We start from the raw sequence: 24877 nt of genomic DNA on the forward strand, positions 1-24877 counted from the left end.
CCACTTTTTCCCAGCCATGATTTTGAGGGTTAAAGTAAAAAAGTATTTCCTCTAAAACATTGACTTTCATGTCAAAGAGACTTATTCAGGACGTAAGAGATGTTTAGAAGAGAGCGAGAGGAAAAAAGATGATATTAAAAGAGCGCTTCCTGATGAGTTTTTATATAAAATGTACAGTGCCCGCCCGTCCCTCACTTAAGCAGAGATGCTGCGTCGTTAATGCTTGCCCTTTTAACTTCCACTAAGGTGGCCGCTGTACGCTCCGCTTTCGTAAAGCTGAATGTCAATAACAATGCGACTTCAGGCCTAAAATAAAGCACTTCAATTCCTGGAGCCACCTCCAGCATGCATCCTCATCGCTGTGCCCTTTCCGCCCCCCCTTCCCTTCCCTTCCCTTCCCTTCCCTTCCCTTCCCTTCCCTTCCCTTCCCTTCCCTTCCCTTCCCTTCCACCTCTGCTCCCCACTCACCGCTCGGTGCTGCTGGACCTGCTTGTGGTTGGTGATGACTTGCCGTATGCCGTTGACGAAGCCGCTCTGGTCGTTGGGAATCAGGCCCATGAATATTTTCTTCTTGGAAGAGTAGAGCAGCATCAGCACGCGCACTTCACACGGTGAAGTGGTATGGGGGAAGTGGACGCAGCCCGCCTATAGAGACACAGGGCACATTAACATCTGGCTGTAATTATGGGAAAGACTCAAGCCCGGAGACAGAACCTGTTCAGCAGGGGCGTCAATTGGGTATGAAGGTATGGCAGCCGCCACACCGTGGCTTCAAGGGAAAATGTAAATGTTTGTTTTCTAAATACATTTATGGAATTACTCTGTGTCTATTTGCATTGATTATTCTATTACTTAATACATATAGAATAACTACAAATGCAAATCAGAACAACATGATCGATTTCACTAGTTATTATACACTGCAAAAACTCAAAATCTTAACAAGAATATTTGTCTTATTTCTATCAATCAATCAAATTTTATTTATATAGCACCTTTCGTCCAAGTACATGAAATACAAGGTGCTTTGACATTTTGATTGAAAAATAAGCATAATAAACAAATAAAAACTGGGAGACCAAAAAGATAAAAACTGGGAGACCAATGCACCCTGACATACAATATAAAATATATAAAATTTATAAAAAGATAAAGGTTCAAGGATTAAGGCTAAAAAAAAAAAAAAATCAGTCCACAACAATAAAAATAGTAAAAACATTATAAGAGATAGATAAATAAATAAAACAGATACCTTTAAAAAATTTTAAACGGAATAAAACTAAAACTATAAAATGTGATGCTACATAAAAGCCAGACCAAAGAGATGAGTTCTAGTTAAAATGTCTAATTTTTAGTAAAAAGAAAATCTTATTACATTTAAGACAAGACTCAATAACAACCATTTTCACCTGTTTCAAGTAGATTTTCACTTAAAATAAGTGGAAAAATCTGCCAATGGAACAAGATTTTTTTTGCTTGTAATGAGAAGATAAATCTTGTCCCACTGGCAGATTTTTCTACTTATTTCAAGTGAAAATTTACTTGAAACAGGTGAAAATGGTCAAATAACAAGTTATTTTTTTCTGGTAATGACTCTTGTTTTAAGTGTAATGAGATTTTTTGACTAAAAATGAGACATTTTAACTAGAAATAAGACAAATATTCCTGGTAAGATTTTGAGTTTTTGCAGTGATCGAGACTGCATTTGAAAAAGTTCCAATTTTCTTGACCACACAGATCAGCTCCATAGACTTCTGTGATGAGTATTTGCTGGACGTGTTGGTTGATACTCTAGTTAAGTTCTGTGACTTGTTAACCTTGCCATATCTTAGCTTTGACTGAATTGACGCCACTGCTGTTCAGGAATTCCTTTGCCAAATAAAATATATTAGCCGTATAAAATAAACGTAAGTCTCTTTTTTTTTTGTTTGAACTCATGGCAAGTCATATCTCAAATAATCTTATTTCCCTTGGAGGATTTAGTTACTCTGGAGCTCCCCTGGTCTTCACTGCTTTACTGTTCAGTCCATCTAGTGGAGGAAAGTGGGAACTGCACCCAGTTTTACCTTGTAGAAACAGCAACGACTGAATGATGGACATGATTAACCCTAGTGCTGTGTTTGGGTCAAGGGAGGGGGAAGGGAGAAAAGAAGGAATGAAGGAAGAAAGGAGAAAAGAAAGAAGGAAGTAGGAAAGGGAGTAAGGAAGGGAGAAAAGATGGAAGGAATGGAGAAAAGGAAAGAAAGAAGGTAGGGAAGAAGGAAGGAAGTAGGAAAGGGAGTAAGGAAGGGAGAAAAGATGGAAGGAAGGAAAGAAGGAAGTAAGGAGAAAAGAAGGAAGGAAGGAAAGAAAGAAGGAAGTAAGGAAGAAAGGAGAAAAGGAAGGAAGTAGGAAAGGGAGTAAGGAAGGGAGAAAAGATGGAAGGAAGAGAGAAAGGAAGGAATGAAGGAAGGGAGAAAAGATGGAAGGAAGGAAAGAAGGAAGTAAGGAAGAAAAGAGAAAAGAAGGAAGGAAGTAGGAAAGGGAGTAAGGAAGGGAGAAAAGATGGAAGGAAGGAAAGAAGGAAGTAAGGAAGAAAGGAGAAAAAGAAGGAAGGAAGTAGGAAAGGGAGTAAGGAAGGGAGAAAAGATGGAAGGAAGGAAAGAAGGGAGTACGGAAGAAAGGAGAAAAGAAGGAAGGAAGTAGGAAAGGGAGTAAGGAAGGGAGAAACGATGGAAGGAAGGGAGAATAGGAAAGAAGAGAGAGAGGAAGGAAGGAATGGATAAAATAAGGAAAGAAGGAAGGAAAAGCAAAGAAGGTAATAAAGGAACGAATGACGGAAGGGAGGTAGGAAGAAAAAGGAGTAAAGGAGGGTAAAAAAGGAGGAAAAGAGGAAAGGAAGAAGGAAGGAGAGAGCATGGCAGGAGGAAAGAAGGATAGAAGAATTGGGTCATTTTGACCCAAAGACAGCACAAGGGTTAAGGAGAAGGACAGAATAATCTGGAAAACTCACAAAACCGTTGGCCATGATGCGGTAGAGTCCTCTCAGCGAGTCCAGGTCCTTGTTCGTGAAGAGAAACTGAACCATTCGAGAGTTTCTGAAGAGGTGGCCCAGGGTCGTCTGCTCAAAGGACAGGACTCAGTTATGCATCTTTCATCAAAAAGTCACGCGGGGAGATTAAAAAGAGTCAGCACGACATGCTAATGTGCTGAAAAACAAAGAAAGAGAGCGGCCTCACCAGTAGCTGCTGTGGAATCAGCTGCATGATGAGTTTCTGCGGCCACTGGTCTGTGTTGCTGTTGAGAGACGAAGGCGGGTGTGAGACAGACAACAGCTCGTGCAGATTATAGTGTTTGCTCGGCTACTCACAGGTTTTCTCCTTGGTTGACGTGCACTTGACACGGCAGCGAGCGCGTCAGTTTGGTGGCCGAGTCCATAGACGAGGCTTTGGGTTTCTGCAGGGAGGAATGACGAGGGGAAGGAACAAGACGAGTCAGTATGATCGGAGTAGGGCTATATCAAGATTTTAATATATATCGATATATTTTCAAACGCGATATGGTACGAGACAATATCATTTATATCGATTAAAACATTTTCTTTATGATTTTGATATCGCTTATTTTGTGACAAATTGACTTGAATGTTTTATTTGAGATTTGCACAAATGTTTTGTTATTTGCACAACTGTCAACCTCAGTGGAAAAGTCTGCCTGTTACTGTCTACATTGTATTAATTGCACGACGTATTTTAATTTAATTGTTATGCAGGAAAGGGATATTTGTTTTATTTTATTCAAGAAGCATTTTTATTCTATATATGCAGGCAGTTTATTTTTATTTCATTTGTTTTATACATTTTGATATTGTGCAGACCTCTGTTAATAAAGGAACCTGTGTGACATTTGGCACGAGGCTTTGTATTAAAACTGACTGTTTTTTTTAAGGGTTTCCCTCAGAAAAAAATGAAGCTAACAGAGATGCTATGCTATAATGCTTTGGGGGAAACCCCAATTATGGCACAGAAAAAATATCGATATATATATATAGAGTATCGCCATTCAGCTAGAAAATATTGAGATATGACTTTTGGTCCATACCGCCCAGCCCTAGATCGGAGGTTTAATTTCTGCTCTCCGTCCAGGACTGACAGGCGTCCCGGGTGATGTGATGACAACAGAACTGGTTTAAACGCAGACGTGAACCCACCCAGGACCTGCTGAAGGACCGCCATGTGACACCAGAGGTGGGTAGTAACGAGTTACATTTACTCCGTTACATTTACTTGAGTAAATTTTGGAAAATGTTGTACTTTTAGGAGTAGTTTTGAATCACTATACTTTTTACTTTTACTTGAGTAGATTTGTGAAGAAGAAACTGTTACTCTTACTCCGCTACATTAGGCTACGTTGAGCTGTTACTTTTCTTTTATCCCTTTTATCCACGTACGCGTCAATCTCATGACATCACTGGGTAATTCTTTGGGAAAAATGTTTGTTTTTGCATGTTTTGTCACATTTACACAGACTCAAACACACACAGAGTTTCTATGAGTTCATGGGCTTGTTCTAGTTCTGCCTGGTTAAAAAAGAAAAGTACAAAGGTTTGAAATTTTGTGCTACTTGTGCTTAATTAATTTTTTTATTCTGTTATTTTATTTATTTTATTATTTATTGAAGTACTTGATTTTACTTTAAGCTTATTTTAAATTATTTTTTTTATTAATTTTAATTAATTTTATTATTTTATGGATTTAATTTGCCTGAAGATGATTATTTTGTACTTTTATCTGTTTGAATGGTTGTGTTAAAAAAATAAATCAGACATTACTCAACAGTTACTCAGTACTTGAGTAGTTTTTTCACCAAGTACTTTTTTACTTTTACTCAAGTAATTATTTGGATGACTACTTTTTACTTCTACTTGAGTCATATTATTCTGAAGTAACAGTACTTTTACTTGAGTACAATTTTTGGCTACTGTGGTGTTTAAACAAGGAGCTCCTTTCATTCGTTCATTCAACTTCTTAGATTTCACCCAAAAAAAAGTGCTGAATCTTTCATATTTATATTTCTTTTATGTATTCAATCTTTTATTTACTTCTGCAGACAGTGAACAAAGCGGCTGTAAATGAAGCATCTAACCAGCGGAGCTGTCCTGCTGGTCCCGGGAGTCGCCGTTCTTTATGGACCTTGCAGAGCCTCGCGGTGTTTTAATGTAGCATAACAGAGCTGTACATGGAGCAGCGCGGCGCGCGGGGGCTGTGTTGTTGAGCATTACATGCTAGACCTCCCACAGATGTAATACTACAGATACTACATGTAATAAAGCTGTTTATTTAGAGCGGAGGAGGTGTTTTAGGATCATTCAGATCAATTCAAGAAGCAGATTTTAAAGTTTCAGCATCACCTGCAAGCTAAACTCTGCAGCTTCACAAATGTGTTGTTTTATGCTCCTTTTCTCTCTCTTATTAAGTCTGTTGCACAACTGAGCTCACTAAAACTGAGTAAGAGATATCTGCAATAACATATAGACTGACTGATATGTTTAGGTAATGATGAATGAATGCATTTGTTATTTTACAGGAACATTAGCACCTACTTATGTCCTATCCATCACTCAGGTGACAGCTGATTGTGTGGGGAAGGGTTCATGTTTTTTTCAGGCCTGCGCTCTGATTATAAATCGTCACTCAGGACTAGAGAGGCAGCGATTCCAATTATACCGACCGATTCTGATTTATGATCCGGCCCGCCGATTAGCATTTTGGCTGATTCCAATTTTCTTTCCAAGAACAATAATCGACCACATACAGTAACGGACTCCACTAGTGACCGCTAATAGACGCTTAAGGCTGAGAGCTCTTCTCCATTTAGTTTTAGCCTATAAACCTTTATTGGCCCCACTGCATTAGCATGCTTAGCAGGGTGAGGCTCTTCTAAGCGCTGGATTAAGTTTGTTGTCCCAAATGTTTTGGTTGTTGCTCCTCTTTGGTGTATTTTTATCTTTCCGGCGGTAGAAATTGCCATCTTTCAGTATTCTATACTCAGTGCCTCCTATGTGTAACTGTCTGTGAGACAGAGTTCCTTGTTTAGAGTTCATTTTATAACATTTTACATGTTATAAAAAACACAAATATATCCAAGTTCATGAAGTTTGAGCAGAAATGGCCAAGAACAAAAAAAATGTCAAGGTGTATCAGTGTCGAAGGGGTGAAACTATGGAACCGCCTGGATGAGGAACTAAAAAAAAGTAGCTCAATTTACAAATTTAAAACAAATTATAAATCTAAAATAATAGATCAATATAGAACACTAATATAAATTATCTTCATATTAAACTGTCTAAATTATGAAACTTTCCTCCTGCAGCTGTCCTCAATCGTGAGTGACCACATTTATTTTCTTCTCTTCTTTGTTCATTTTCTTTGTTCATTTTATTTGTTTTGTTCATTCGTTTCGTTTTCTTCTTATTAGTATCTTTTTGTTTCTGAAGTCTGCCTTTTGTTGAAAAGGATAGGCAAAATAAGCCATGAGGCTTCAGCCTACCGTATACCTTTTTGGTCAAAAAAAAAAAAGGGAAATGTGTACGTACATACATATATAATTATATATATATATATATATATATATATATTTATATATTTATACCTGTGTATATACATATACAGTGTGTAGATGCAAACATCTTAAAATGTAAATGACCAAAACAAAATAAACTAAACTAAAAAAAAAAAACTAAACTAAACTAAAAGTGTTTAAATTGACAAATCGCGAAATGCATAATTAAAAAAAAAATCTTCCTCCTCTAAAATATTATTTTTATTTTTCTCCTGCTTGGCCCTAACACTCTTCCATAGATTCGCGTAACAAAAATAATTTTTCTTGTTTTTCCTCTTTTTTTTCTTCTTTTTTCTTCTTTTTTCCTTCCTTTTTCCTTTCCTTTTTAATCTTGACATTTCGACTTTTTTCTCAACATTTCGACTTTTTTCTCAACATTTCGACTTTTTCTTTACATTTCGACTTTTTTCTCGACATTTCGACTTTTCTCTCAAGTTTGTACTTCAACATTAATCTTGACATTTCCACTTTTTTCTCGAAATTTTGACTTTTTTCTCGACATTTCGACTTTTTTCCTCGAAGTGCAAAATAAAAAAAAAATCAAGACTTTTCATTTTTTGTGGCTCCAGACATATTTGTTTTTTGCGTTTTTGGTCCAATATGGCTCTTTCAACATTTTGGGTTGCCGACCCCTGAACTACACTATGCATATGACATGCTGTCCAAATGAGGCCTTTATTGACTGATGGAATAAAATGAACAAATATAACATATCGCTCCAGTGATCCGCTATCAGCACGTCTCTACTTGAGATGCATGTGAGGAGGTTTGTCGATGCCAGGAGTTAACTCCTGCACTTGGATTAAATGTACTCCGTAACGGCCTGGAGAGGACCTGAACCCCGTCTGCGTGCAGCGGAGGGAGATGGCTGAGGAAAAGGGACATGTGCTCCATCCTGTTTATTCTTTTGTCATTGACCCCAATCAGGGCGAGTCATTAATAAAAATCCCATCGGGACAACTGCCAGCAGTCATCTCCGGGGCATCACTTCTGGATAAATGATTTATCAATCACGCATTAGTCAGGTCTACTGTACTCTGTTACAGATTTATTGTAGTGCAGACGAATGGGCTGTTTATTTGAAGTGCTCGCTGAAGCAAGAGAGGAATTGAGATGTGGACACTGACAAAACATCCCTATCTGCGTTTAATCAGAGGCGGATTCAAAAGGGGAAAAGTTACTCTACATTTCTCATTAAAAAAAGCCTGAAACAAACGGTAGAGGGAAATCTACCCATCACAGACCGTACCGCACTGATAAAAGCGTAATCGTTGTAAAATCCAGCCGAGTGCCCTGCCGTCCCTCGTCTAACCCACAACTGTTTTTCTCCAAATGAGTTTTAGATTCTGCAGAGTATTTCTTCCCAGGATTACAAATTGCTGCAGAAAATAATCGATTGCTGAACTGAAAGCCTAATAAGGTAGCTGCTGGAGGAAGTCGCAGATTAAGAGCCATGTTTCATGCTGCCAGCGTGTTCGGTGCGGTCGTTTCTGTAGATTAAGACCTTCCCAAGCTTCTTGTTTTACTTCAATAATTCTGACAAACGAACGAGGGGAGATACGGCTACAGTCGATGCATCAGCAGCAACTGTAGCCCTGGTGCCGGCCCAACACAGGAGGCAGAAATTAGGAGAAATTAATGACGCTGTACTAATAATAAAATTGGAATGGTTCAGGTCATATCTGTCCGAGAGATGCTTCTCAGTCAGACTTGGTGACTCCCAATCGTCTTTTGTCCCTTTATCTTGTGGAGTCCCCCAGGGTTCAATTCTCGGACCTATCCTCTTTTCTTTATACCTTCTCCCTCTTGGACTGATTTTTAAAAAGCATGGCATGACTCTCAAATCTACCTGCCCCTCAAAAGAAATGACAACAGCTCCCTGATGCCTCTGCTAGAGTGACTAAAGGACATTAAGGCCTGGATGGCATTAAACTTTGTAAATCTAAATGAAGGTAAAACTGAGGTCATGGTGTTTGGACCCAATCGGGCCTGTGATGGCCCTCCCATTGATCTGGGTTCCTTACACATTTACCTGAAAACCACAGTCACCAACCTCGGCGTCAAAATGGACAATGATCTTAACTGGACAAGCAAATAAATTGTGTAGTAAAATCCAGTTTTTATCATCTGAGGCTTTTATCTCAAATTAAATCTGTTTTATCTTTTAATGATTTTGAACGAGTGATTCATGCTTTTATCTCAACCCGTTTGGACTACTGTAATGCCCTCTATACTGGCGTCAACCAGACCTCCCTTGCACGCTTACAGTTAGTCCAAAACACGGCTGCTCGTCTTTTAACAGGAACCCGCAAGCATGATCATGAATACTATTGTTTGTTTTTAAGTAGTGATGCACCGATTGTTCGGTAACTGAAATTGTTCGGCCGAAAATGACAAAAAAACACTTTCGGTGTTCGGTGGAATAAGTGGGGAAAAAAAACAAACAATTAATAACAGCGTTGTAAAATAAAGAAATAGACTGGCCGCTCCGTCCCGTAACGTTGCGCACTACATAAATCGTTGGCCAACCAAAAACTAACCCCATAAGAATTTTACCTAACATTCACCAGGAGGTGGAACCAAAACAACATAATGGGAAATTAAAAATGTTTCATTTTTTTATGTTCAATAAATATTTTCTACCTTGTAATTTTGTAAAAGATTTTTTTCTTTGAAAAGCATGCCTAAATCAAATGTATTTGATTTATGCAATGGTGAAAAAACTGGCAAAATAAATGAAAAACTGCTGAAGAACCATGTTCGGTATTGTTCGGTATTCGGCCAAGTGTTTATTATTATTTTCGGTTTCGGTTTCGGCCACAAATTTTCATTTCGGTGCATCACTATTTTTAAGTCACTAAATGGGTTGGCACCAAAATATATCTCAGACCTCCTACATGTGTACACTCCCTCTAGGTCTTTGAGGTTTCTACTCAGTCACGCCTGGTCGTTCCCAAAACTAGGCAAAAAACCAGGGGCGACCGAGCCTTTTCAGTTATACCCCCTAAACTCTGGAACGAGCTTCCTCCCCACATCAAAATGGCCCCCACACTAGAAATGTTTAAATCTCGTCTTAAAACGTATTTTCATTCTTTGGCTTTTAATCCAGCATGAGAGTTGTGTGGTCTCTGTCTTGTCTTTTATGTTTATGAATCACTGGTTGTTGTCTGTCTGGTGTGTTTTTATTTCCTGCTTTTATGTGCTCTTATCTATTTTACTCTGTTTTTAGTTTTTACTATTTTATCATGTTTTATTTTACTCATTGTGCAGCACTTTGGTAACCTTGTTGTTTTTAAAATGTGCTATACAAATAAAGTGGATTGGATTGGATAATAAAAAAGAAACGGTGGTTATTTGAAGTTCCAGAGCAGAAGCATGTCGTGTGTTACCTCTTGCCACTCCAGAACTCCGGTCCACGCCACTATTTTATTTGCTAGACCCTGAGGTTGTCCCATCGTCGTGGCGTTGGCTTGACCTGCAGCCACAGCAGCCTGTGAAGAAAATGAAGCAGCACATAAAAAAAAAAACTTTTCAGTGCCGCTAAAGACCAGAACAGCCTTTATAACTGTTATAAATAAACAGACTCTTTCAATTTAAAAAGAAACAACACAGACCATTAGAGTATAGACATAGCTATATATAAACACATGATGATAAAAGTGGAACTTTATCAAATGATTTTCACTTTATTCTCTGATCTCTGGTGAAAAGAGAACATTGTCTGGTCTTGATCAGATCAGCAGCGCTCACATTTACAATTCATATTGATATGAGGCTTTTGACGATTTGCTCAAGACTGTTACAGCATCTTAAATAAAAGTCTTGCCTCGTTTTGCGCTTTTTATTTTTATTTTAATGAGTTACTTAAATTTGTACGACGGAGTATAAGGGCCAAACTAAGACAAAAAAAAAAAATGGAAATTACGAGAATAAAGTCGTAATATTACGAGAATAAAGTCGTAATATTACGAGAATAAAGTCGTAATATTACGAGAATAAAGTCGTAATATTACGAGAATTAAGTCGTAATATTACGAGAATAAAGTCGTAATATTAAATATATTATAAATATATAAATATAACTTCACAAGATGCTCAATATTCCTCATTTTTACACAGGGAGAAGAGTTCTCATAACTTATATTCTCATAATATTACAACTTTATTCTCATAATGTTACAACTTTATTCTCGCAATGTTACGACTTTATTCTCGTAATATTACGACTTTATTCTCATAATATTACGACTTTATTCTCATAATGTTACGACTTTATTCTCATAATGTTACGACTTTATTCTCGCAATTTTACGACTTTATTCTCGTAATATTACGACTTTATTCTCGTAATATTACGACTTTATTCTCATAATATAACGACTTTATTCTCATAATATAACGACTTTATTCTCATATTACGACTTTATTCTATTACGACTTCATTCTCGTAACTTTACGACTTTATTCTCGTAATTTCCAATTTTTTTTTGTCTTAGTTTGGCCTTAATATTCCGTTGTACATTTGAACATGTCAAAATGACTTAATTCTATGAATCCTTTATTTAAATGGGATGATCCTATTATTCTCGTCTTTCTAGATTAAAAAAATTAACATGGTTTAAAAGGGGGAGAATAGTGAATTAAATATATGAACAAGTCTAAGTATAGCCCATGATTCAACCGTACAGCCACTTTCCACAACAATAATTTTGTGTTCTTGTGTTCTGTAAGATGCTGTCAGCTTCTCACATTGTTTGAGGAGGAGTTTTAGGCCAGTTTTCCACGTCGTTTTCAGACGGAACAGGATTCTTTGCAACCCTTCAACCGCACTGTCAAACATTTTAACATTGAACATGGGAGCCGAGCTCTGCAGAGCCGAGGATCGGGCTCTGCGGTGATTTAGAGGTTTCTCCGAGCGTTGCACAGACTGACCTTGGGGTGAACTTGCTGGGACTTCTGCTCCGGAGAACCTTGGTAGCTGAATTTAATGTATTCTGCAAGTGAATAATCTTTCTTGTTGGAGAATGACACTTGGAGTGTTTGGTAATAGCATCGCCCCTTCTCAGATTGATGGGCAGAAGCAATTACCAGATGATTGCTTCTGTAAGATCATTTCTGTCTTTCCTCCTTGACCTTGTGTTAAAACACAGCAGAGTGCTACAGACCAGCAAACTCTTAACTAGAACCTCTGCTTTTATAGAGGTGCTTTCTCTTGTTTATGATGAATAAATCACGTGCATTAACCAGCAGCAATTGTAATGGAAGCAGTAAGGGCACACTTATTTATTTTGCACACAGTTTCATCATTTTTACGTAGTCTGTGCTAACTTAATAATGATTCCCTGTAATATGTCCAGTTAAGATGCATTTACCTCAATTTTAAGAGCGGGTAAGGACCAAATTGTTATTTTAGAGTTTTTTTTATTATTACATTCATTGAAATTTGATTTCTTAGGAAAACAGATAAAATAAGCTTAGTCTTCTTTCTGTTCCCTTTCATTCAAGGAAAGAGATTTGTTGTACGGTAATTACAGGACTGTCTCGGAAAATTAGAATATTGTGATAAAGTTCTTTATTTTCTGTAATGCAATTAAAAAAACAAAAATGTCATACATTCTGGATTCATTACAAATCAACTGAAATATTGCAAGCCTTTTATTATTTTAATATTGCTGATCATGGTTTACAGTTTAAGACTAATATTCCCAGAATATTCTAATTTTTTGAGATAGGATATTTGACTTTTCTTAAGCTGTAAGCCATGATCAGCAATATTAAAATAATAAAAGGCTTGCAACATTTCAGTTGATTTGTAATGAATCCAGAATGTATGACATTTTTGTTTTTGTAATTGCATTACAGAAAATCACAATATTCTAATTTTCTGAGACAGTCCTGTATATTGAACTGTTTAGTTTTTCTTTTAATGAATGAAATAAAGGATAAAGAAAGCTAAAGAAAGAAAGATATATCAGACCTTTAAATAGAAAGAGGGCGCACTTTTGTTTCCACTTGCTGAAGACAACATAAAGTTTACAGGCATGCACAGCAGTAGCCTTTGCAGAAAATCTCCTTTTCTAATCCATCTTTGCTCAGAAGATACTATATTGTCGGGGGGGGCAACAACCCAGAACAAGCAGAGCCTTCCATGTGTGAGGGATATGGGACTATGATGATTTTCAGGAGGTAACTCACCATGGCGGACTGTCCTGAGAGAGGGGGCTGGTTCGGGGGCGGCTGCTGCTGCGGCGGCTGCTGCGGCTGCTGATTCTGTGCCGGTTGTCCTGGAGGCGGGACCTGCTGCTGCTGATTGGGAGGAACTTGATGCTGCATTATTGGCTTGGTTGCTGTGGTAACTGTTGCTATGCTGGGCTGAGTGAGGCCCATCCCGGGAACGGATGGGATGGTTGGCTGGCTCGTGAACGGAGGACCGGGGTTGCCCATTCCTTGGACTGGAGGAAGACCAGACAGGAAAACACAAATAGTCACCTAAAAGATCTTTTACAGTCATTCATGGTCAACATTTACATTAAAAGGTATTGTGACATGAAAAACACATTTTTCTTGATTTTTTGTGTTTTGTTGGGTGTCTTGACATCAATTACACCCAAAAAACAACAAACTTTTAACATTCAGTGTATTGTGTGCTTTCTGGGATTTTCCGCATAACTGTGCAAAAACGGCGCATGTGGTTTGGTTGCGGGTCGTGACGTAACGACCCGCTAAATCACCGCCCCCTCCACCCAGCTCCCTGCCTCCTCTCCTCTCCATTGCACCATAAAGGCTGATTTATGGTTCCGCGTTACACCGACGCAGTGCCTACGGCGTAGGGTTACGCGGCGACGCGCACCGTACGCTGAACCCTACGGCGTAAGCTCTGCGTCGATTTAACGCGGAACCATAAATGAGGCTTAACACGGAGCTGTTTACAGCCTCTTCTGTTCTAATCACCGGAGGAAAACTGCTAAGAAGACCCGCGGCCACTGACTGGACTTAAGATAAGGGGACACTGCTGCTTGCATGCCTTTATTTTTATGATTGTTTGCGGTGGACTGTCTGCTTCGCCGTGCTCCTTTTCCGTGCATGCTTCGCCTGTCGCTCCCGGCTTAACTCTCCGACACCGCTGTGAGCGGTTGGGTTGGAGGAGGTTTGGAGGAGGAGCGGGGCAATGATTGACAGGAAAGGGGGGAAAGGAAGCGTTTTTCACGGCGCAAAAAAACACCGTCATAAAAAGCCAGGAATGGAGTACTGGAGTGAAGTTTTTCTTGTTACACCTTTTTACACACATTTGAGGGATGTTGGCCAAGACTTTTAATAGTGTTAAAAGCATGTTAAAAATGATGTAACAATACCTTTAAAATCCTGCTATTCGTAACGAATTGTTACAGATTACTTTTGTAATACTGTATTTGACCTTGTCTTTGTACGTTTTGACCGTATAGAAACGTAATTCTCCACGTGAAATAAGACCTGGAAACAGGCATCGTGGCATAGAATTGTCAAATTGGTTTAATTCACCGTACGAATTGTTACAGATTACTTTTGTAATACTGTATTTGACCCGGTCTTTGTACGTTTTGACCGTATAGAAACGTAATTCTTGCCATTTTAAGAATGTAATGTGTACCTGCTGTACTCTACTGCCCTTACTTTTTAACAACTTGTGCTTTTTATTATTTTACCTCTTTTCTTATCATTTTATTTCAGTTTATTTGTTATTTACTGCTTAATTGTGTCTTGCCGTTTTCAATGTTGATGTAAAGCATTTTGAATTACCTTGTGTTGAATTGTGCTATACAAATAAACTAAAATAAAAAAGAAGAGATGATAAGGAAAATGTTTAAAAAAAAAAATCTTTCTCATACATTTCTTTGCTCGCATATTTTCTCCCTGCAGCTTTATTTTACTCGTTAATATACATCCATTTGTCCATTTCAGTGCAACACATCCCAAAAAACAGTGGCTTTGGGGGAATTTTAGGACTATTTAGGAGTTGGAATAAAATCCTGTGTTTCAGGCACATTTTCAAAAGAGGTGATTGTAATAATTAAACTAAACAAAAAGCAGTTTCCACTAAAAGTTTAGCGAAGGAGCAAAAGTGGACGGAGGATCAGCACTTTGTCGACAAATGCACAAGAAAAGTTTAAAAACAACATTCCTCAATGAAAGAGTGGCAGGGATTTACATATTTTCCTCTCTAACACACATCGTTCAATGATTCAGGATAATCTAAAGGGTTTTCAGTGCACTTCGTTCCTCCGCTACACAGCCGTGACTTCTGCTGCCAGACAGAATCAGGACCTGTCATTCATCAGCGACTGAAATCACCCCCTCGCCTTTGTCAAGCATGACAATACGGACCCGCGTTCAAAAATGCCGCATAAAACTTTACCACCCAAAAAGGAGTGCGATATTAACCTTGTCTACAGACGGCATTGGACTATTCGGGCTGAGATGAACCGTCACAATGTGGATTGCAGTAAATCAAATGAGGATTCCAGATCTTTTTTGGTGGAAATGTGAGTCTAAAAGCCGGCCTGTGTGATGGTGCAGGGTTGACTCATTGGCCTTGGCAAAGGTCATTTACACCTCCGCAATGTAGGAAAGTACACTGATATTCGAACCTGTGCTGCTTTCAAGACCGCATCTTCTCCACCAGGCCTGTGTTGAAAAGATCGATTCTCCGGTTTTAAATCGATTCTCATATTAATTCCTAAAAATCGATTCATATGTCTAAAGATCGATTTAAAAAATAAAAAAAAATAAATAAATACAATATTTTTTAGTTTTCTTTCATCATTACATTACAACTTTTGGTACTTTTTTGTTTATGCCCAAAAAAGGAATATTTTGTTCGACACGAGAATAACTGGTGCCATGTTTTTGCCTCTAAATATGTTTAAAGGTATGAAAACATTAAAGTTTTCAGTTATAATTGCAAAAATTGTCTATATTTCTTTGCTTTATATACCGTCTTGTGGTTACATTTGCATAAATGTTAAAAACCAAATTCTCATAAATGTGGGAAAAAATAAAAGCGATTTCATCCGTCTCTGTTTCCTCCCTGGATCTGTTTGGTAATTCTGACCCACATGATGTTTCTGAAAGCAGTTCTATCAGCATTCTGGGAGCTGATTGGTCCTTACAGCATCATTAGCTGCCAATACTTGCTGTTTAATCTCAATATAATACTAGTATTAATATGTTGCAGAACTACAGTCATATAATTAATGCAACAGCTGAAAAAACTGTTTTATTAACAGTAACCCAAATCAATATCGGATCGAATCAAAGCGTGATAATCGATTCTGAATCAAAATCGGAATCGAATCGATTCTTGATATTTGAATCAATCCCCAGCCCTATTCTCCACTCCATCCACACATTAACATGACGATGCAAAAGCACATTCTGCACGCATGGCTGAGGAAGAACGGAGTATAGACGGGCCTGCCTACATCCCTAATCTGTCCCCAATCATCCCCTGTGTGTAAACACCTGCCGATGTCAACATACTGTTGGTTTCTTTAAAGGAATTTGCAGGAAGAATGAGACAAAATAACACCTGAAACTCCGAGCCACATCTGGCCCAACACCTCATTTTATCTGAACATGCAAAGATATTCATGTACTTACAATCCTGTACTGTTGTAAGGACATACATTAATCATAATGACATGTCGCATATTATACCTAAGAAAACTTAGGTATAAAACAGAAGCGAACGATTTTCAAATCTCATAAACCCATATTTTATTCCCAACAGAACATACATAAGATATCAGATGTTGAAACTGACATTTTGTCATTTCATGGGAAATATGATATCATGATGAATTTGGGTTTATGACATCTGCAAATCATTGCATCCTGTTTTTATGCACATTTAACACAGTGTCCCAACTTTTGGGGAATTGGAGTTGTAGCTACATTTAAGCTTCCTTCCAGCTGCTACAACCGACCCCTTTGACACTAACCACACAGCTGAAATAGAGCCCGACACCCCCGCCTTAAAGCTTTATAGTTTGGTATCTTCCGTGCTGGAATGCTTATCACAAATTTTCAAAAAGTGTATAAAAGAGAAAGTGCCAACTTTCTCTGGAGTGAACTGCAGGCCTGAAGTTCAATATGGCTGTACGGTGTATTAAGACATGAAGTGAAGTAAAGATGAAACGTCTCAGTTGCACACTTTTGGCAAAGAGAAAACGTCCAAGTAAATGTAAAAACCACTGCTCTTGTTTTTTTTTGGCAATGTCCCCATCATCCTTCCTCTTTCTGATTAGGGACAATAGGCAGCTGAGTAAGAGCTAGTATATAACTATTGTGTATTTTAGGTATATTTCCTAATAACTTCAAAATAAACAGTAAAAAGAAGAGTATGATAACTTACTCTCTTCTCCAGGCTAAACATACAATAGCATTGTTTTGGAAGAACCCAGACATCAAGCAATGGTACAAAGAACTCTCAAATTGTCTTGCATTAGAGAAATTGACATATGCCATGAAAGGGAAATCTGATGACTTTTGGGAAATCTGGGGACAGTTCATGCGTTTTATGAGGAGTAATCCATTGGGACCGGTACTGGATGATTCTGTTGAATGATAATGATAATGTAGGGAGGATTCTGTTTTGTTTTTGTCTCTGTATCTTTATGTCTGCTATGCTTGTGTGTTTTGTCTTTGGTTTTTCTATTTTATTGTACATTTTATTAACAGATATACGGTAACTGTATTGTTGTAATAATTTAAAAAATGTCAATAAATATAGTGTAAAAAAAAAAGAGCTAGTATTAGGAATGGGCGATATTTTACCGTCAAAAAAATTCCCCACGGTAAGAATTTGTCATCTCGCGGTAAAAACGATAAATTCCCGTTGATGACGTTTTTGTGTAAAGCTGATTTACGGTTCTGCGAAGAAAGAAAGAAAGAAAGAAAGAAAGAAAGAAAGAAAGAAAGAAAGAAAGAAAGAAAGAAAGAAAGAAAGAAAGAAAGAAAGAAAGAAAGAAAGAAAGAAAGAAAGAAAGAAAGAAAGAAAGAAAGAAAGAAAGAAAGAAAGAAAGAAAGAAAGAAAGAAAGATTTTGTGTAACAAACATGGCGGATCTGATCATTGCAGTTTTGCAGTACAGGTGCAACTCATTTAATTGTTTTTTTTCAATTTAATTGGTGTAGTTTAGTAGTATTTATTATTCTTTTAGAGCAGTGTTTTGGGGGCTCCAAAGACTGAATGTGGTGATAGATTTATAGTTACAAAGGTGGAGTTGAATTGGTATTTCTTTTATCGTAATTTTTATCGTTATCAGGATAAATGCCAGAAATTATCGTGATAAGTTTTTTAGTCCATACCGCCCATCCCTAGCTAGTATATACAAAATAATTTTGTACAAAGGTCTCTAAAAGATTTTTCTTGTACAAAAGAAAGCAATAATTTAATCTGCTGTTAAAAACCAATAAATAATGAAACAAAAGTATGTAAAGCGTGCTACACATGAAGTGTAAAGTGTCCGGTCCACTCACAGCGGTTCTTCTGGTTGTTGGCGTGGTCCACCACCATCTGTGCAGCCATCTGAGCAGGAGTCAGGGAGGCCGGGTTCTGTCAGGAGGCAGATTAAAGGCAGACAATGCCGGGTTAAATGGTTTACAGAGGGAACATAGACAATGGCTTCTGAAACGGATCCAGCAGCAGGTGGCAGGGGTTGGTCTCCAGGGAGCCACACGCTGGTGGCTGCTGGCCCATTACCTGGTACGGGTTGGGGGGGTTAATGGGTGGAGGCGCCTGCGGAGCAACAGGCTGGCTGGCAGTCAGCGGCTGGGGAGGGAGGACGGGCTTGAGCGGGCCGGGGCCTCCACCTGAGGAAACTAAGCACAGGCAGCAGGAAAAGTTCAGCTTTTTCTTTAGAGTCAGGTAGGGTTGACACCTTTCAGAAATAGAAATAAGGGGCACCCCGATTTCAGCAAAAATAAAATGCATAGAAATGTATTTATTTTATATGAAAAAACAAAATGCTTTGATTTAAAGTTTAAAGTGCTTTAATAGCATTGAACTTGCATGACTGTACAGACAGCCAACCATATTAGGAACTGAAATATCCTCCTATGCTACGTACGTCCACATCAGCCCAGATGTAGAATATAGCTACAGGTGAAGAATATGGTGTAAAAGTTAATTTATTTCAATAATTCAACTAGAATATGGTGTAAAAGTTAATTTATTTCAATAATTCAACTAGAATATGGTGTAAAAGTTAATTTATTTCAATAATTCAACTAGAATATGGTGTAAAAGTTAATTTATTTCAATAATTCAACTAGAATATGGTGTAAAAGTTGATTTATTTCAATAATTCAACTTAAAAGGTGAAACTAATACATGTATATTACATAGTCTCATTCCAGGCAAAGCAAAATTTGTTAAGCCTTTATTTGTTATAATTTTGATGATTGAATTGTTTATTGATTTCATAATATATTTTAATTTTTGTGAGCCATAATCACCAAAATTATAACAAATAAAGGCTTGAAATATCTCACTTTGCATGTAGTGGGAAATAATATATTTGTTTCACCTTAAGTTGAATTTACTACGAATGAAGTTTTGCAATATATATATATATAATTTTCCGACCTTCACCTGTATATTATGACATAAATAAATAAGAGCATAATTTGCGTCTGTATTGGTTCAATACGGAATGCAACTTTTAATTCCCAATTATGGAACAAATCCGTATTTCAAGGGACGGTTGGCAAGTCTAGTGTCAGGAAAAAACTGGTCTTGAGGATTCCTGTAGATTTAAACCTCCTGCACCCAGAGACGTGGTGTGTAATCCTTAACATAATTCTTCATTGAATACTGCCACAAATATATATCTATAAATAAAGGATGTTTCAATAAAACGGTGTAAAAAGTAATAAAAATGTGACAAATCATCATCCAGCATCATGCAACCATATTATATATGAAATTGTCTGAACTTAATCGTGAGAACAGCAGCGCTTGAGGTTACTTGGAGGATATTTTGGTATTATTTTGGTATCAAAACGTCCTCCTAGAATAACTTTTGCAGCACGAAGGAGCTCAAAATCAGAAAAAATAAATTTTCCAGACGATTAATCCACAAAAAAATAGGAGGGCAACCCGGAAATTACAAATTGTGTTGAGGTCAGGACACAAGTGCACTAAAAATTGATCAACAACAGTCAGGATTTGGCTCCGATATTAATATCCTGCATGTCAGAGTCAAAAGCAGAAGTTTAGAAGGTAAAGAGTCAACTTTTGAATACATCTAATATCAATAACAATCAAGCCTCTAAAACTTGAAAATGTTATTAGTTACACCACAGTAAAAGTGGAAAAATATGATCTTAGAATACCGAAACAGAAAAGAAAGCAAAAGAAAAAAAGACAGTACACAAACTTTTGCCTCAAGTTTGGAAACCTACAATAAAAGAAGCTGCTGCACTGAAAAACATGCACGACACGAACACTTAAGGCAGTTTCATTCTTGCTATTTGGAATCTCCTGGAACACAAATGTTTATTAACGCTAACAAAAAAACTAAAAAACCTGTGTGTTAATGAGAAGCTTTCACTACAGCAGCTGCCACATCTGTTAAGCTACAAAACCTCAGGATTCATCATGTCACTGCAGTTAACTATCTTAGAATAAACATCAATCTAACTAAATAAAGTGCATAGTGCTTCATAATATGCTTTTTGGTGCAGGATCTGTACCATCTGAAGTGATTCCCACCCAGTAAATGAGCGACCTGCAGCAGCTGTCCATGCTCACTTTATAAAATAACCACATAATTAACAAACGTTTTGTCGGGAGTAGCTCCTGTTATACAGCTCTGTTATCTAAAAAACAAACAAATAACATCCTAAATGCTAAATGTTCAACCAGTCAGTAATTTTAACACTGATCGAACATTAATGGCGTTAACGATTGATCATTTAGTGACGTGTTTTTCATTTGAGAAAAGTCTGCTTTATAATTGTTGGATGGGTTTAGCGGGTGTTAGTTAAAGGTATTGTGACATGAAAAACACATTTTTCTTGATTTTTTGTGTTTTGTTGGGTGTCTTGACATCAATAACACCCAAAAAACAACGAACTTTTAACATTCAGTGTATTGTGTGCTTTCTGGGATTTTCCGCATAACTGTGCAAAAACGGCGCACCTGGTTTGGTGGCGGATCGTTACGTAACGGCCCGCTAAATCACCGCCCCCTCCACCCAGCTCCCTGCCTCATCTCCTCTCCAGCGCACCATAAAGGCTGATTTATGGTTCCGCGTTACACCGACGCAGACCCTACGGCGTAGGGTTACGCGGCGACGCGCACCGTACGCTGAACCCTACGGCGTAGGCTCTGCGTCGATTTAACGCGGAACCATAAATCAGGCTTAACACGGAGCTGTTAGAGCCTCTTTTGTTCTAATCACCGGAGGAGACACTGCTAAGAAAGACCCGCGGCCACTGACTGGACTTAAGATAAGGGGACACTGCTGCTTGCATGCCTTTATTTCTATGATTGTTTGCTGTGGACTGTCTGCTTCGCCCTGCTGCTTTTCCGTGCATGCTTCGCCTGTCGCTCCCGGCTTAACTCTCCGACGCCGCTGTGAGCGTATTGCTCGCGGGGAGCTGCGGTCCCGGTCCTCTGGTCCCGGTTGGACTTCATCCCCGGGCTGTAGTCGCCCTGTCTGGGCTGTGTGTCGGTGTTTGTGGTTCGGTGTGCGCGCGTGTGTGTGAAGACGGCAGAAGTGTGTAGCGGTTGGTTGGAGGAGGTTTGGAGGAGGAGCGGAGCAATGATTGACAGGAAAGGGGAAAAAGGAAGCGTTTTTCACGGCGCAAAAAAACACTGTAATAAAAAGCCAGGAATGGAGTACTAGAGTGAAGTTTTTCTTGTTACACTCTTTTAGACACATTTGAGGGATGTTGGCCAAGACTTTTAATAGTGTTAAAAGCATGTTAAAAATGATGTCACAATACCTTTAATGAACTTCTGGAACATGCTCATCAATCAAATCTAAACGTCATTTGAAATTAAATGAATAAGCTGCTGCCCCCCCCCTCACACACACACACACACACACACACACAAACCTACAAACATCTTAACTCATGTTACTCACGGGGAAGTGAGATTCCTCTGACTAGAACCATGTGGAAGGGGTCCTGACTGTAGTCGGTGACGGGTTCGACGCCCCCCCCCACCGGAGACGCCCACTCAAACAAAGCCCTGAGAGCGGGCAGTTTCCGAGGAGCCACCACAGAGAAGTGAATTCCTCTCTACAAAAATGGAAATAAGATGCTTTCAGTTAAAACACAAATATTTCCCTTTAGAAACAGAAGTTTTACCTCATTCATTTAAAAAAAAAAAAAAAAAAAAAAAAAAAAAAAAAAAAACCTGTCATAAGAATAATGGATGAAGTAATCAAAGGAATGATGGAAGCAGCTAACGGTAATGAAGTGATCACTTACGTCTCGGATGATTTTGACTAAGTTGTCTGCCGTGCAGCCGGTGTAGCTGACGCTCTCCACGGCCGGCAGCAGGTACGGAGGAGAGTTACACAGCAGCACACACACCTTGTGGGTTTGACCTCTACAGCGTCACACACACACACACACACACACACACACACACACACACACAGGAGAAGAAGATCAATAAAATACCTTATCATTTATAGATGAAATTTCAAAACATTGAAAAGATTTTTTGGTTGTTTTTTTTTTTTTTTTTTTTTCTACTGGGAACTGCCCAGAGGTGTCAAGTAACGAAGTACAAATACTTCGCTACCTTACTTAAGTAGAAATTTTGGTTATCTATACTTCACTGGAGTAATTATTTTTCAGACGACTTTTTACTTTTACTCCTTACATTTTCACGCAATTATCTGTACTTTTTACTCTTTACATTTTAAAAACAGCCTCGTTAATCTATTTCATTTCTGCCTTTAAATAAAACTATCCAGTTAAATTGCTCCATCCGGATAGAGTGAATTTGGTTGTGGTTGTTTCAGATGTTCTTGTCCAGTTTTGTTCTTACATCCGTTCCCTCAGATTCCTGCAACTAAACTTGGATGTACATTCCAATAAAGGTTAGGATAAATGATAACATGCCTCTGAAGTTTGACTTTTTGCACCATTACAATACTTATAGGCAACTAGTCATCATATCTTCTGTTCTTTAATATATTTGCATTATAGTAAGATGCATTAATTTTCAATGGCTTTTGTCCCTAATGGCTTTTCCCCCCTTATATTACTTTTATACTTTAAGTAGTTTTGAAACCAGTACTTTTATACTTTTACTTGAGTAAAAAACTTGAGTTGATACTTCAACTTCTGCAGGAGTATTTTTAAACTCTAGTATCTATACTTCTACCTGAGTAATGAATGTGAATACTTTTGACACCTCTGGAACTGCCTCTGACGGATGTGAAAGGATGTGCAGCCGCTGCGCTGTGGTCGCTGAGACGATTCAAACTACTTCTAGTTTGGCTTAACGAAGCATTACAACAACACGAGACAGAAACGGTGCCTTACATTTGCTCTCTCATCTTTTTAAAGTCATCAAACAGCTGCAAGGCCACCGAAAGTCCCTCTGCAATCAAACTGCAGCTCTCTGCTCCACCTCCCATAAACCTGTGCAGAAAAACATGTCATTAATTCCCATACCCCTTCTGATTAGCACAGAGCAATGTGAGACATAATGAAGCACCGCTTTGAGAGTAATTTGAAAGTAGCTACTGGATGCTGTCGATCCACGAAACAAAGTCGAAGGCCGAACTCGTGGGAGCGTGACACTGGACGTACGACTCCGGAGCACAGTCCACCGTGTTGAACACAACCAGACCATACTGTGTTCCGCCATACTAGAACAACAAAAAGGACAAGGGTGATTTTACCAGCAGTGCTTAATACAGGACTGTCTCAGAAAATTAGTATATTGTGATTTTCTGTAATGCAATTACAAAAACAAAAACGTCATACATTCTGGATTCATTACAAATCAACTGAAATATTGCAAGCCTTTTATTATTTTAATATTGCTGATCATGGCTTACAGCTTAAGAAAACTCAAATATCCTATCTCAAAAAATTAGAATATTCTGGGAATCTTAATCTTAAGCTGTAAACCATAATCAGAAATATTAAAATAATAAAATGCTTGCAATATTTCAGTTGATTTGTGATGAATCCAGAATGTATGACATTTTTTTTTTTTTTTTTTTTAAATTGCATTACAGAAAATAAAGAACTTTATCACAATATTCAAATTTTCTGAGACAGTCCTGTAGTCCAATCCATCCAATAATCCTTTTAAAAGTACTTTAAATGTGAACAAAAATACTGAAATTAGAGGAACACTGACATCTCCACCAAAATCTGTTTCTGCTGGCGGTCCTCCATTGAAATATCTGTTTAAAAGCAACACACAAGCACAAGTTTTCATTTATGACAACTTTTAAAGTTATGACTCAGTGAATTGCAAGTACCGTCAAGTACTTACTCAATAGCTGGAAGAATATAGTTTTTCCTTAGAGACTCGAAATATGGTCCGAGGTTTGCCGTTCCTTCGATGACAAACACCACGTCAGCCACCTGGTTGGAACCAGGTTTACTGGACGGCTCCATGAGCGCTGGTCTGAATGTGAGGGATGGACAGGGCCGTTAAATTCAAGACTTAAAGACAGCCCTTCAACATAAGGATTTAATAAGGGAGGATCATTCAGTTCATTTATTCTTCATTTCATTAAAAAAAAAAAAAATCAAACAATTCAATACAAACACAAACGTTCCTAAATTGTGAATGAAAGGGAGCAGAAAGAAGAAGAATCTTATTTAATCTGCCCCTTTTTCCCAAGAAATACATTTACAAATAACGCAAATTAATTTTTTTTAAAACAACAAGTAAATAAAAAACTAACATAAAATAAAATTACCGCCGGCTATGGGTATGTCAATCAAACTTAACTAACATTTTTCATTATATTTCCTTAACATACTGGTTTTAATTGTTCTTTTGAATGTAATGTTTGATTTGGATTCTTTGGTTTCTTTGTTCAGATTGTTCCATAAACTGATTCCTTTCACAGAAACACAACGTTCCATCAATTTAGTCCTGAATCTTGGTTTTTTAAAGATCTCTGTTCCTTTTAAGTTATACTTGCTTTCTCTTTTCTCAAATCTTTTCTGAATGTTGATCATCATAAACAACCTGAAATCCTCTTTGCAAATTGACTGAAAGAGGTTAAGCTAGCTTTTCTTAGG

The 24877-nt window shown here is 37.9% G+C and overlaps 1 protein-coding gene across 4 annotated transcripts in view; it reads right to left on the reverse strand.

Annotated features, from left to right (window-relative positions):
* The window catches only part of med25 (mediator complex subunit 25), a 33974-nt gene extending 9718 nt beyond the window's left edge, over positions 1-24256 (reverse strand). For all 4 annotated transcript variants that reach the window (XM_061712297.1, XM_061712295.1, XM_061712296.1 and 1 more), the window contains exons 1-14: positions 24117-24256; positions 23979-24024; positions 23354-23478; positions 23150-23248; positions 22082-22202; positions 21733-21889; positions 18339-18457; positions 18116-18191; positions 12796-13052; positions 9990-10091; positions 3350-3435; positions 3219-3276; positions 2993-3100; positions 469-645 (exon numbers count right to left, since the gene is read on the reverse strand). In XM_061712297.1, coding sequence (XP_061568281.1) covers positions 469-645; positions 2993-3100; positions 3219-3276; positions 3350-3435; positions 9990-10091; positions 12796-13052; positions 18116-18191; positions 18339-18457; positions 21733-21889; positions 22082-22202; positions 23150-23248; positions 23354-23478; positions 23979-24024; positions 24117-24241 — 1656 coding nt within the window. In that variant the 5' untranslated portion in view covers positions 24242-24256. The remainder of the gene's footprint in view (positions 1-468; positions 646-2992; positions 3101-3218; positions 3277-3349; positions 3436-9989; positions 10092-12795; positions 13053-18115; positions 18192-18338; positions 18458-21732; positions 21890-22081; positions 22203-23149; positions 23249-23353; positions 23479-23978; positions 24025-24116) is intronic.
* Between the last annotated feature and the right edge of the window lie 621 nt (positions 24257-24877).

This window comes from Cololabis saira, chromosome 21 (genome assembly GCF_033807715.1).
Source record: "Cololabis saira isolate AMF1-May2022 chromosome 21, fColSai1.1, whole genome shotgun sequence".
Taxonomy (NCBI): domain Eukaryota; kingdom Metazoa; phylum Chordata; class Actinopteri; order Beloniformes; family Belonidae; genus Cololabis; species Cololabis saira.